The following is a 15,796-nucleotide window of genomic DNA, read 5'->3' as shown; positions in this document are numbered from 1 at the left end:
CCCTCTGACCATGGCATCCCTCTGACTATGGCATCCCTTTGACCATGGCATCCCTCAGACCATGGCATCCCTCTGACCACAGCATCCCTCTAACAATAGCAACTCTCTGACGATGGCATCCTTCTAACCACAGCATCTTTCTGACCACATCATCTTTCTGACTATAGCATTCCTCTGACTACGTCATCTTTCTGACTATAACATTCCTCTGACTATGTCATCTTTCTGACTATAGCATTCCTCTGACCATGTCATCTTTCTGAACATAGAATTCCTCTGACCATGGCATTCCTCTGACCATGGCATCCCTTTGACCATGGCATTCCTCTGACCATGGCATCCCTTTGACCATGGCATCCCTTTGACCATGGCATCCCTTTGACCATGGCATCCCTCTGACCATAACATCCCTCTGACCATGGCATCCCTCTGACCATGGCATCCCTCTGACCATGGCATCCCTCTGACCATGGCATCCCTCTGACCATGGCATCCATCTGCACAGAGCTATATCTATATCTATATTACTCCTTACTATAATATTATTCCTGCCTCTAGGAACAAATGGAAAAGTACATAATATATTATATTTCTACACACCTTTTATTTTAATACGATTAAATAGATAATTGCAGAAGAATTAGTGAGTCATGTGAGACAAGACTCTCATAATTAAGTCATATTTTATTTCTAATTCAAGTCAAACAAACTTTTCCCTTTAAATCATATATATTCAGTTTGTCTGATACATTTGTTTATTTGAAAAATATCAAATCTTATTGTGAATGTAGAGGTTTGTCACTTCATCTTCTTAAATGTGTCTTAAGCAGTAGATCTGGGGCACTTTTGGGGAAATTTAGAGTCATGAGGTATTCATCTAAAACTAGATGAAGTTGTTTTAGTACAGTAGGCATTAAGGGTTTTCTTACAAAGACTGTCCCATTTCCTACAGACTCCTTTGAACAAGCTATTTAACAGTTAAAGACCCAACTGTTTCAAAATCATGATTATCAAGGTCAGATCTTATATATAAGTTATTTGTGTTAAAACATATTAGAAATTAGTCTGGAAAGGGACTATATAAGTGGATTTTCTATTTCTTTGTTTCAGTGATGCCATGACAGAGAAATTAATGTGGTTTCTTTCAGTTGACGGTCTAACTTAACCTAAACCAATTTAGTCAACAATACCCTCTAAATAGTTACGGTTATCATTTTCCAATTAAGTATACTCAGGATGTAATTCTTATATTCATGAAACATTTCATACCTTAATTAAAATCCACTATTAAGTATGTACTAAAGATATATTTATGTTATATATCTTTATAGATATGCACGGCATCCTGAAAACATAAGCATTTTGAAAGCTGATCCTCCAATCCAGAGCTAGATCCACCCATTAACTGCTGTCTATCTTTGTGCTCTTCCCGGCCTGTCCACTCAGTGATTATAGGCAGTGCCCACGGCGATGATGATGAAACTGCTGAGCTTGGGCTTTGCAGTAAGTTGAAAGTGACACACATTTAGTGGGAACTGTATGTGACATTTAATTTTTATTTTTTTAAAACACCTTTGCAAAGCTGGGTCACAGCACAGAGCTCAAACTGCGAGTCAGTGAAGCTGTGACCATAGTAAGCAACTGTTAAACTCAATGTTTTGTGTTGCTGAGCTGTTTTCTGGGTTGGGTGTGTTACACAATAGTTTGACTTACAATGTGTGTGCTTAGCACCATTTTCAGTCCAGGGAAAGGGCACCTTACTTCCACGTTCTCCTTTGCTTTGGTCTAGTTGTTTGATCATATATGTGTCTATAGATTTCTAAATATGTAGTTTACTCTCACACACTTCTGAATTTTAAAAAAAGTCTTCATTGTGAGAGTAGATTTTGTTATTTAATATTATGCTTATAAGATTTATCCATGTGATTTCATGATATACTTTATTTCACTTCTTTAAAAGTTCCACTTTGAGAATATCCCACAGTCAGCCCACTTTCTTTCTGATGAGCACTGGGCTGTTCCTCACCTGGCTGTGAAGGCTGCTGTGTGCTAGGATGAACTCTGAGCAGCAGAAACAGCTGCTTGCGGCTGAAACATTTGGCCAATTTTCTGGGAATAAAAATTGTGTTTGGAAGTACTGAGAGCACATCTTTACCTTTCTCATTGCACTGTCAGCCTTTCTGACTTCGGTTGTAAATGGTATTATATTATGATGTTATTTAGCATTTCCCCACTCCTATTTGGAAATATGTCCTATATCAATGATATATATTTCTTTAATTATGAAACGCTTGTTCACGTTTTTGCTGTTATTTTTTTTTTGGCTCTTATGTATATTCATTTTGATTTGAAAACTTCTTCTCTGATTATTATTTATTTGCCTCCATGTTATAAAATTAATTTCTATCCATCTGTACATTCCAATTTTGCTTTGGCTTTAGAGGAATACTTAAAAGTATAATGATCCATGCATTTGTTAGGTGCACAATTTACTGTCTCGCTATTTGTAAACATTACCAACATAGCCATGATAGGAAGAATAACCATTCAAATCGAATAATTTCCTCATTTCTATAGCTGAGTGATATTCTATTGTGTGGTTCACTTAGGCTTTGTTTATTTGATCACTTATTCTTAGACATTTGGTTTATTTCCGTATATCACTTTTCAAAAGGACATGGATTAGTAATCACATGTGTAACTTTATAAACTTCCAAACTCAGAGTTGATTTTTAAAAATGAAGAACAATTACTGGGCTCACAGTTTCAAAGGTAGGACATTTAAGAGAATGCTGCTGGCGTCTGGTGAAGACTTTTTTTTTTTTTTTTTTGTTTTGTGGTGACTTGGTAAAAGAGAATAGGCAAGAGAGAGTAAGAATGTGCTACAGAACCTGCTTTTACAACAGAGCCCACGCTGAGCTGACCCACTGAAGAGCAGAGCCCCCACGACTCAACGTTCTTCCAAAGGCAAACTTTTCTTTTCCTCAGCATGAGACATTGTGCATTAAGTTTCCAACACATGAAGTCAGGAAATTCATTCAGACCATAGCAAAGAGTGACAGGCTACAAAGACAGCCCACTTTCCTTGCCTTGGAGTTGGGTGGTTCCCTGGTGATTTAGCATTTTCAAGCATAGCCCTTACACCTCTGCCACAAAGGGGACTTTGCCTGAGGTGGCATTCTGGCTGAGTTTCTCCCCCCACCAACCCCCGCCCTTCTGTCCAATGCTATCCATTTTTCCAGAGAGCTCTTCTTTGATAAATCACTAAGCATCAGTCTCCATCTTTGGGTCTACTGTGCAAGCTTACCCAACACAACAGTGTATCATCACTGTTCATACATGTTGATTCCCTTACCCCTCCCTGGTCATCACTTTAGCTGTTGGATGTAGAACTGGGGTTTATAAATTCGTCCCTTTGGGTAGCTTCATAATTCCTGTAGCATTTTGCCACTTCGACTGTTATTGTACAAGAGTTCCAATTCCCTGTCTTTCGTGTCAGTGCTGAGGATAATCAGTCCTGCCTGTAACCTTTCTAATGACTGCAGTAATATCTCCTGGTGCTTTTAATTCTCATTCCCACAATGATGCTGAACATTTTTTGATGAAGTGTATGTTCTTATTTTTCACCAAGTTTTGCATTAGAGTTTTTGCTTCCTCATAGTTTGAGAATTCTATTTATATTGTAGCAGAATTATTTTAAAAAGAGTAAAATAATTTTATGAAAATGGTTATTCGAGCTCAAGACGTTGAAGCTTTCAGTTTATTGTTTTCTTTGAAAACTGAGGAAAGGGGTGGGGGTGAAGACCTCTGAGAGGGGAGACCAGAGGCAACATTTAAATGTACATAAATAAAATAATTTAATAAAAACAGAACTGATTTTCCTCTCAGATTATTTAAGATTTTCTCTGTCTTGGTATTATGGAATTTAATTTTGATATATTTCATACTAGTTGTAACATTCGTCCCAACTTTCTTACTACAAAACTGGAATATTCTCAAGATCCAAGAATATTGAAATGAGCCGGATGGTGGTGGTACATGTCTTTAATCCCAGCACTCAGAAGGTAGAGGCCGGCTGATCTCTGTGAGTTAGGTGACATTTTGGTTTAGAGTTCCAGGAAAGCCAGAGCTATACAGAGAAACCCTGTTGCAAAACTGTTAAAATGCACACTGAATAATTTGTGAATAGATTTCATTGTTAATATTTTATTGTACTTGTTATATGCTACACTAAGCCATCTGTGACATCATTAGCACATCTTAAAAGAATTATATCTTTAATTCCTAGAAGTTATGTTGGTGCTGCCCTATTCTGCAAGTTCATTCGTTTTATTATTATTCCTTACTGCTTTGTTAAAAAAGAGGAATACATTTACAGATTTTTAAAGGCATTTTGGCATAACATTATATGAATAATTTTGTCATTACTTAATACTTTTAGAGGTTTGATAGCATGCATAGAAATCCCACTAGTTAACATAAGCATGAAGTACATGTAGGACTGAACCTAACATGGAAACAGATATCTTGTTGGGTATAGATTAAGCATAATGATCTGTGAATACCAAAAATTGTGACAAGGCTATTATCTTAGCTCTTGGATTATTAATGATTTGAGGTCCAGCTGTACCATACTCTGAGAGGGTGCTATACCTTTTTTATTCCCTAAGAAGAACTGGGGCTTTCTTTCTTTCTTTCTTTTTCTTTTTGGCCTTTCTTTTTTCTTGAGCTTCATATAGTCTGTGAGTTGTTTCTGGGGTGTTCAGAGCTTTCTGAGGTTAGTATCCAGTTATCAGTGACTGCATATTATGTCTGTTATTTTGTGACTGGGTTACCTCACTCAGGATGATATTCTCTAGATGCATCCATTTTCTTAGGAATTTCATAAAGTCATTGTCTCTGATATCTGAGTAGTACTCCATTGTGTAAATATACCACAATTTCTGTATCCATTCATCTACTGAAGGACTTCTGGGTTCTTTCCAGCTTCTGGCTATTATAAATAGGGCTGCTATGAACATTGTGGTGCATGTGTATTTGTTGTATGTTGGAGCATCTCTGGGGTATATGCCCAGAAGTGGAATAAATGGGTCTTCAGGTAGTACTATGTTCAATTTTCTGAGGAATTGCCAGACTGATTTCCAGAGTGGTTGTACAAGTTTACAACCCCACCAACAGTGGAGAATGTTCCTTTTTCTCTGAATCCTTGCCAGCATCTGCTGTCATCTGAATTTTTGATCTTAGCCATTCTGGTTGGTGTGAGGTGGATTCTCAGGGTTGTTTTGATTTGCATTTCCCTGATGGCTAAAGATGTTGAGCACTTCCTTAGATGTTTCTGAGCCATTCGATATTCCTCAATTGAGAACTTTTTGTTTAGCTCTGTACCCCATTTTTAATAGGGTTGTTTGATTCTCTGGTCTCTAACTTCTTGAGTTCTTTGTATACCTTGGATATTAGGCCTCTATCTGATGTGGTGTTGGTAAAGATCTTTTCCCAATCTGTTGGCTGCAGTTTAGTTTTCTTGAAAGTGTCCTTAGCCTTACAGAATCTTTGCAGTCTTTTAAAGTCCCATTTGTCAATATTTGACCTTAGAGCACAATCCATTGGTGTTCTTTCTGTTCAGGAAATTTTCTCCTGTGCCTATGTGTTCTAAGGTTTTCCCTACTTTCTCTTCTAATAATTTCAGTGTACCTGATTTAATGTGGAGATCTTTGATCCACTTACACTTGAACTTTGTACAAGGAGATAAGAAAGGGTTTATTTTCATTCTTTTGCATGCTGAGTGCCAGTTGGACCAACACCATTTGTTGAAGAGGCTGTCCTTTTTCCATTGAATGTTTACAGCTCCTTTGCCAAAAATCAGGTGACCATATATGTGAGGGATCATTTCTGGATCTTCTATTCTATTCCATTGATCCACATGCATATCTCTGTACCAGTACCATGAAGTTTTTAGCACAGTTGCCTTGTAATGTAGCTTGAGGTCAGGGATAGTGATTCCCGCAGATGTTTTCTTCTTGATGAGGATGGATTTTGCTATTCTAGGTCTTTTGTCATTCCAGATGAAATTGCACATTTTTCTTTCCAACTCAATGAAGAATTGGTTTGAAATTTTGATGGGGATTGCACTGAATCTGTAGATTGCTTTTAGTAAGATGGCCATTTTTACAATGTTGATCCCTCCAATCCATGAGCATGTGAGATCTTTCCATTTTCTGAGACCTTCCTCGATTTCCTTCCTCAGAGTTTTGAAGTTCTTGTCATATCTGCAAGTTCATTCTTATCTGACTTATTTTCTAATCTTTTTGCTATAGCAATTATATCATTAAGAGCATTGTACATGCTTAAATATTCTGTCATAAAATGGATGGAGCAATAATAACTAGGTATGTGAGTCTCGTTTCTTGTCTTGCTGTCTCTCCTGCATCTCCTTTATGGTAGCTCCTATTCTGTCGTGGCTGCATATGTGCAAAGATGATGACAAAAGTTCTCTCTTAGCTACTTGAATGCCAGCAATAGCTTTTAACAATTGTGTCCTAGTGAGTGCATAACTGTTTTGAAGATAATTTGACAGTCTCCTTCAGTGTCAAACAGTTGTCCTAAAAAATACTTTTCAGCAGACAGGGTCTGCATCCTCATGGGAAGAACATTATCAACCAACCTAGCCTTCTACAACTCCTAGGGACTAAAATACCAACCAATGAGCACACATGGAGAGATCCTTGGCTCTAGTGGCATATGTAGCAGAGATTAACATTGACTGGCATTAATTGTAGAAGAGGCCCAGTGAGGGCATATTCTCCCAATGCAGGGAATGCCAGGGACCTGCAGTGGGAGAAGGTGATTGGGAAAGAAAGCACCTTCATGGAAGGAAGTAGAGGGGGAGAGGGAATGGGAGTTGGGGAAAAAGGGATAATATTTGAAATGTAAATAATAGAGTATATCCAATAAAAATCATCACAAAACTACATCCTTTTAAATAATTTAGATATTGTAACCTGATGGAATATTAATTCTACTCCCATTCATCCTAAATGTGAAAACAGCTTTGTAAAAATCATTTAGGGATCTAGCTGTGATTTTGCAATGCCCTTAGAAAAGCCAAGTTGATTTCTAACATGTTTTCTTTGGAGTAGTTTTATATATAGTCAAAAGTTATAAAGACATCTCAGAAACTTGCTCTAGACCCACTTCCATTTCCCCTATTATGGAAGCCTTCCATCAGTGTGGTAGCAAGTAATAACATGTAACCATGTGGTCATTCCTTGCTCAAATTTCCTTTTGTTTTAGCTCAGGTTCTCTGTTACAAGAGCCCAGTGAGATGACACATTGTGTCTCTTTTTCACGTCTCTGTTCTGTTGCACTTTTCTAGGCCATGACAGTTTCTCCAAGCTTTGACACATGCTTTAGGCTTTATCTCCCCATTATGGATCACTACAAACAATATCAATAGCATTGTTTTTGGTTTACACACTTAGTTCATCCAAAATTCACCATTTTACATTCCTCTAAGTTTGCTTTCCATACTCCCTGCAATGTAGGATATACTCACTTAGCACTATGTTGTTTCAAAAGTCATCCGTGTTTTCAGATGGTTTGATAACTTCTTATCTCTTATGTATCAATGATAAACTGATTTATGGACTTATTACAGTTTTGCTGCTCAACTATTGAACAACATCTTGATGCTTCCCTTGCTCAGGATTAGGAATGAAGCTTCTGTATAATTTTAATGCTGGTAATAGTCATCTGTCCGAATTTTCTGTTCTGATTACTTTAGTTTGGAATGCAATTATTCATTTATTTTAATTAGGTACACTTTCACATGCATATTCTACGTCCATATACACATATTTATGAGGTGATATATGACATTCTGATTCTTTTCTGACATTTCTTTTACAGATATTCAAGAATTTTATGAGGTAACACTATTAAATTCTCAAAAAACTTGTGAACAGAAGATAGAAGAAGCCAATCAAGTTGCACAGAAATGGGAAAAGACTCTCATTCTTGATTCATGTCGTGACAGTCTTCAAAAGTCCTCAGAGGTATGCTACTGAAACTCCTCAGAGAGTTGGAGAGTTGGAGTGGGGTCTTCATTATAGCAGCATAGTCCTTGTTCCTGTCAAATAGCAGCAGTGATGGCTTGCAGTCTTAGTACAGGAAAATTTGTTTTCCCCCTAAGAGATAATTTAGACTACAAAAAGGTTTTGCGTATTTGTGGATACGTGTTTTTAATTAAACACATTAGTTCTGTCAGGACTATTGTCTTAATTTGAGGTGGGTCAGTTTCAAATCATCACATGACCAACCAAGACAATATGTATCCTTCAGAGAGACTTGAATTTCAAAATGTGGTTCTGTGTGACGGGGGAATTGGAGCTAACTAGTGAAAACATAGAGAGTGTTCTAAGTCTGTGAATACAAACACAATACAATATATGTAATTATAGGGAAGTAGGTCACATTCCTTTAATTCTATATTTGTATTTATTTTTCTTTTAATATTGGATTGCAGTGTGTTAGATGAGTAGAAAGAAAACAAAAATGGGGTAAGTATAGTGCTGGGCTAAAGGACACATAGGCTATAAAAGAGAAAGCGACATGGGTGGCTCTCTACAAAATAGTCTCTATAGCGGGGGAGGTAGCAGGAGCAGGGGAGTATGAAGGAAATCCACTGAAATTCACTTTGCTCTAATAGATTTGCATTCCATGGGGAAATAGCTTGTAAGAATTTTTATATCATATTTTGAAACAAATTTTATAAGTGTAACTATTGATCATTTAAAACCTAAGTTGTTTATAACTCGGTGTCTAGGTCATCTCAAAATTCATTTTATGAATAGTGTTGTTGAGATCCCTATGTATATCCATGAACATTTATAATTTATATTAGGCTGAATTTATAAAAGATATTACTGAATCCAAGGATATTGATATTTGAAACCCTGCATATGGATCTTTCTTTTCTGTTTATCTGCCTGTGTTTCGATTTATTTAAAATTGTTTGGAAAAGTAATAGATGGAATTTTTTGCCTAATGCCTTTTATGCTGTAATTATTCATTCACTATTGAGACTCAACTATTAACTGTTTATTTCTCTTGTGATTCAGTAAAACTTTTTATGGTAAGATGATGTTGTAATTCATATGACTTTTTAACAGTGATTTTAATTAAGCAATGTATCCTGTCATAATTATTGTATTTCTACTTTGCTGACTAAGATCTTGCTTATACTATTACTAATTATATATATGTTGTTATATAAATTACAATGCTATGTGATAGAGTCTTTTACATTTTTGTCAAACAGCATCTTATGTAGCCCAAGCTGGCATTCAACTGGTGTTGAAGATGATCAATTTCTGAACCTCCAGTCTCTACTTTCTGAAGCTGGAGTTAAAGGTGCATGTCTCCTTTAACTTGTAGTTTATGAGGTGCTGGGATCAAACCCGTAGATAGTACATGCTAGGAAACACTCTCACAGCTCTGGCACAGAACCAGCCCTACTGAAATTCGCTTTTTATTATTCTTCTTTTTATTTTCTTTGCTTTGTCACTATTTCTTCCCTAGTAGTTAAGTAGTTTTCTATACTTGTCCAATTCTTGGCACTTTGCTTTTATTATAAATTTAAAAAACTTATTTATATTAAATTTGTAGATGCATAGTATCATATACATCTGTAATTTTGCATAAATTTATGAATATGTTTGCTGTAATTCAATTCTTTGAAACTTTTCAATTTTTCATTTTTCTTCTACTTTCTGCTTGGACTACATTAGCTTTGACATATAAGATAAACCCTTTTAATAACAATGTGTTTTGGTTTATACTCATGTAATATACACTTATACAACCTCTAAACATATGTATACATTTAATATATTAATCTATACTAGGTACACACATAAGACATTGAGACGTATTATTTTTTCCTCAAATTGTCTGGTCTTGTTTTAGTTCTGATGAGTGTGTGATTTCAGAGTGTAGGTGTGTAATAGCATGCTCACCCATACTTAGCAGTGTGGAGTTCCTGTTTCCAGTGTCCTTCCTGTGTGACTAATGCTTCCATCATTCTTATGTGCCTCAGAGCTGACTGATGCTTCTGTTCTATAGGATAAACTCTCAGGGTGGAATTCTTGGCTCTGAATGTGCATGATTTTAATTTGAATAAAGCTTTCAGGACGATTTCAGAATTTGTCACATTTCTGCCACAATGCATGGAGACACGGCTTTTGTGCTAGCACCTCTGAATTCTTGCCAGTTTCCTAGTCATAGTGATATCCTGCTTTTACATCACTTCTGCATTGCAGATGGTTAGTGAACTGGACCATTGTTTTCTAAGGTTGTTGGGTGTGAATGTTCCTGTCTGCTAACTTAGTCACATTCTTTATTTTTACTCTTAAGTTTGTCATTCACATGGCCATTCTATATATTTAAATCATTAAAATTGAGTATTTTTTCTGCATACAGACTTTTTAATGAAAATGATTTTTTGTGAATGTATGTAGTACCTTCGTTTTATTTTATTTTTTTTTTCTTCAAATTTATTGCTTAAGAATGATACTCATTAAAACATTAGGAGTAATCCAGGGCGATGCATTAGTATGTAAAGTTATCTTGCTTGTAACTGTATTTAGTGGATTATAATAACCTATGAAGTTGAAAAGGGAGTGAGCACAGAGCAACAGAAGAGTAGTTACAGTGGGGAAATGGGAATATATATGCTCATATTTCATTGTAAACATGTATGGAATTTTTAACAATAAAAATTAAATGTTAGAAAACAAGCAGGAAAACGAACACCTTTCTTGCAAGGCAGATGAACTGACAGTCATGTGTAACAAGTGCATTGGGTTGATTCCTATCTGCAGTCCTGACACTCCTACTGTAAAATGGGAGGAAGACACAGAATTGGCTGGAAGTTTACTTATGCAGCATAGTGTCAAAAAAGCAAAAGAAAGCTTACTTCAAATCAAGAGAGAAAAAGATAATTGATGTCTAAAAAGTTGTCCCCTGACCCTCATGCATGTCCTTGTGTCTGCCTCACCCCCTCTCAGACATGCTGTCTTAATTAGGATTTGACTGCTATGAACAGATACCATGACCAAGGCAACTCTTAAAGGACAACATTTAATACGGGCTGGCTTATAGGTCCAGAGGTTCAGTCCATTATCATCAATATGGGAGCATGGCAGCATTCAGGCAGGCACTGTACAGGAGGAGCTGAAGTTCTACATCTTGATCTGAAGGCATACAGGAGAAGACTGGCTCCCATGTGGCCAAGAGAAGGGTTTCAAAGTCTGTCCCCACAGGGACACACTTTCTTCAATAAAGTCACACATCCTAAGAGTGCCACATCCTGACCAAGCATATTTAAAATACCTCACACACTAAATAAATGATTACTTAACTAAATAACTTTTAAAAAATGTAGGCTAATTCTACTCATTTTCTAAAATATTTTTTGTTTCCATATCAATTTTAATAACTTTCTAAACAATGTCACCGATATAAGGATAATTAACTGTTAGACATAATTATACTCATTTATTATTCAGTGTCAACATTAACATACACATATGTACATGCTACTGAACAGGAATATTTTCAGAATGTAATGAAGGAAAGGGCGGGGTGACTGCAATCAGGACCTGCCACCAGATGGCTGAGCATCTGGAACAGCCTCACAAACAAGCACTCTTTCACCCTACTCCACGGAGACAGAACTGAGTCACCACCATCAGAACTCACTGCCTACCCACAAAGAACCGAACACCCAGGAGCAATATTCTTCCTGAGCCCACGGGCCCTCAGACCCACCGGACAGACAACAAGAGCACCTATAATCACAGACACCACAATGGCAAAAGGAAAGCACAAGAACCTAAGAAAAAGAAGCCAAGAGAACCTGGCAACATCAGAACGCAGCTCTCCCACCACAGCAAGTAGTGAATTTCCCAGAATACCAGAAAAAAGAAGATTTAGACTTATAAATCATACTTCATGATGATGATGGAGATCTTTGAGAAGCACATGAATAATTCCCTTAAACAATTATAGGAGAATCAGGAGAACACACATAAACAAATAGAAGTTCTTAAAAGAAAACATAAAAATTACTCAAAGAACTACAGGAAAACACAATCAAACAGATGAAGGAATTGAAAACAGAAATAGAAACAATAAAGAAATCACAACGAGATAACCTTGAAGATAGAAAACCTAAGAAAGACATCAGGAGTCACAGATGCAAGCATCACCAACAGATTATAAGAGATGGAAGAGAGGATCTTAGGGGCAGAAGACAACATAGAAAACATTGACACAACAGTCAGAGAAAATGCAAAAACAAAAAAACTTCTAACTCAAAACATCCAGGGTAGCCAAGAGACAATGAGAAGACTAAACCTAAGGATAATAGGTATAGAAGAGGGCAAAGACTCCCAACTAAAAGGCACAGTAAATATCTTGAACAAAATCATAGAAGAAAACTTTCTTACCCTTAAGAATGAGATGAACATGAACATACAAGAAGCCTACAGAACTCCAAATACATTGGACCAGAAAAGAAATTCCTCTCAACACATAATAGTCAAAACACCTAGTGTTCAAAACAGAGAAAGAACACTAAAATCAGAAAGGGAAAAAGTACAAGAAACATATAAAGGCAAACCAACCAGAATTGCACCAGGCTTTTCAACAAACACTGAAAACTGATGCTGGGAGGTGCTTGCTGGCAGGCACAAGATCGGAGTGTCTCCTCAGGGGCTCTGCCAGATACATGCAGCTGAGCAGGCTTGCAGCTAACCATCAGACTGAGCACCTCCAGCAAAACTGGGGACCCCAGTGAGGGTGCTGAGGGGGATGAAGGACCTGAAGAAGGTTGCAGCCTTATGGGAAGAATAACATTTTTGACCAACCAAATCCTCCACAGCTCCCATGGACTGGAAAATCAAACATTGAGCACGCATTGGGAGGCCCATGGCTCCAGTTACATATGCAGCTGAAGATACCATTGTCTGGCATCAATGTGAGAAGAAGCCTTTGGTCCAGAGAGGGCATGTTTTCCCAATGTAGGGGAAGCCAAGGAACTGATGTGCAGAGGGTGGTTGGGAGCTAGTGCACCTTTGTTCTAATAGATACAATTCATTTTATTACTTTAAATATTATATTTATATTAGATCTGTATTAGTAACCTAAATAATAGCCACTAGTAACCTAAAGATATTGTTTTTGCCTAAATCTTTTAGTTAAAAACTATGCATATATGCATATGTGTAAGTGTATGTGTGTATGTTTCTTTTGCACATGAGTGCTTGCACTATGCTTTATTTCCAGGCCCTACCCCAAACTATACTTGTTTTTTTGTTTATAGTTTGAGTTTTCTTCCTGGTTCATATGCATTTCTCTTTTGTCCTAGAAATCAGGGTTACTTGTAGTGCATATAAGTAAAAATATTTCGATGTAAGGATAGTATGGATTAAAAAACCAACTGCCTTAAATTCATATTGTATATTTTCTCTGAATAGAGACTACCAAATTTGAGGGAACTCAGGAATTAAGCCTTGGTGTAAAGAGTGCTACATCAGCCAAAAAAAAAAAAAAAAAAGCACGCCCCGTTAGATGCGGAATCTTTCTACTCCAGACCTACTGAAGCACAAAGTGCGGTTTATTTTATTGTTTTATTTTTATATTAAAATGTGCTTACTATTAACATATGTTAACTGTAAAATGAAATGGGTTTCATTGTAGCACCCCATATATGAATAAGATGTTCTTCCCTTTCTTTTCTCCCCATCCCCATTTCACCTCCAAATCTCTTCTTAGTCTCCCTTTAGCTTTCATGTTCTTTTCTTCCATCCTTGATGTCACAACTGAGAGAAAATGTGACACTTTCCAATAGCTGACTTACTTCACTTAACACAAGTGATCTCAGAATATGTACTGAAAAACGAGATATGTCACTAATGAGGCTGCTCAGCAGGTAAAGGCGCTTGCTGTTAATTGTGATAACCCAAGTTTGATCTTAGGACTTACATGGTGACCATCGAGAACTGACTTCCCCAAGTTGTCCTCTGAGTTCTATATATGTACCATGGCAGGTAAAGGTCCATGGAGGAAGAAGAAGCAGGAAAACTCTAAGAGAGAGATATCTGGGATGGCGTGAGTAAAGCAATGTCTTCTGACATGACAGGACCACTTCCTTCATGAACTCACAGCAGCCGTGTTGCCTGAAGAAGATCCACATGAGATCAAGACATTGATTGGTACTTCATCTCAAGCTATCTGCTCGAAGTGCTGCCTCAACACAGGTCTCAAACCAACAGATCCAACCAACTGTGGATGAAACATCTGAAACAAGAACCCAAATAAGATGCTCTTTCTGCTTTTCCTTCAGGAGATGACAATCCAGTGGTGAGAAAAGAAGAAAAACATTTATGTTGGAGGAAATGCAGTAACTGTCTTTGTCTCTATGACTCCTGAGAGATATGATCTTGTACAGAAACCCCCTTTCTCCCCATGAGTGCCAAGAAACATTATCTTGTCCATCGAATGATACTTCTGGATTAGAAGATAAAAACTCATTGGCTCCAGTTCTGCTAAATACTACTTGAGACTTGGAAAAGTGATTTAACTTTCCTGGAACCTGTGTTTTCAAATCAGTACAAATGGGCTACAAGTTTCCGCACTGGTTCTCTTATAAGAGTGGTTAAAGGGTCTGGAGAGATCGTCCAATGGTTACAAGAACTTTCTTCTCTTCTGGGGGATCTGAGTCCTGATCTTGACACCAACAGTGAATGGTTCACAATTATCGCTTACTCCAGCTCCTGGGGATCTCACACCCTCTGGCCTACTTGGGTACCCATGCACATTCGGCATAAACACAACTACATACATATATACATACAATGAAAACAAATATCTTAAAAAAAGAAGACATTGAGTTATACTTGTTCAAAATATAAACCAGCCATGTCTTTTTTCTGTAGTTTTATAGTTTGAAATTATATTTACATTATGTTCCCCATCTATTTCACCACATAACCATTATATTTGATTTCTCTCAAATTCATTCATACATACATATATGTATATGTATATCTATATGTATGTGTATATGTATGTCTATGTATATATCACAGCATATAATATTACTTGTCACACCTTGACTGCAAGTAACAGCTTATTAATTGGACCTAAGGCCTGTTAACAAGAGGAAAAGCATGTCTGGTACTGAAATTCTAGACAACTACATAGGGCTAGTAATATGAATCTTTGAGGATAACCTACAACTGACACTTTACTAAACCAGCATAACTTCATTCTAAATATTTATCCTTATACACAAGGATAAGGGCAAGTCTCACGCTTTATCAAAGAACCTTCTCTTTGCATTAGACAGAACATTTACAGAAAACTGCAACCAATCAATATGTAGATAACGTGAGGCCATGTGGTGCCCTGTTCCAAATGATATATCCACAACACAAATACTATACCTTAAGGGTCAGACATCATTGTGAAAGAGAGGGTGAGAAGCTGTAAGAGCTAATGAGATTTTATCTCCTAGAAATGCCAAGAAGGGCACACCCATTAGATCTAAACAACATGGCTGCCTAAACAGACCTAACACCACTACCACCAGTGAACATGCTAACATGGAAGAGGGAATTATCCTGGAGCCTCACCTCTGGACAGAAAATGTGAGCACCCAAGGAATGCTAAAAATAGAAGAAATGGTCTTCTCTAGAAAAGAGCCCACAGATTATACTTTTAACTGCTGAGCCAT

General features: G+C 37.0%; 1 protein-coding gene across 5 annotated transcripts in view; it reads left to right on the top strand.

Moving 5' to 3' along the window:
* Positions 1 to 15,796, top strand: part of DLG2 (discs large MAGUK scaffold protein 2) — a gene marked incomplete at both ends in the record, with an annotated part of 1,874,976 nt that overhangs the window by 233,889 nt on the left and 1,625,291 nt on the right. For all 5 annotated transcript variants that reach the window (XM_080912637.1, XM_080912640.1, XM_080912639.1 and 2 more), the window contains one exon: positions 7,906 to 8,051. In XM_080912637.1, the coding sequence (XP_080768763.1) occupies positions 7,906 to 8,051 (146 nt within the window). The remainder of the gene's footprint in view (positions 1 to 7,905; positions 8,052 to 15,796) is intronic.

The sequence above is a fragment of the Micromys minutus genome, assembly GCF_963924665.1.
Source record: "Micromys minutus genome assembly, chromosome: 2".
NCBI classification, from domain to species: domain Eukaryota; kingdom Metazoa; phylum Chordata; class Mammalia; order Rodentia; family Muridae; genus Micromys; species Micromys minutus.
This window is presented reverse-complemented; position numbering and strand designations above follow the sequence as displayed.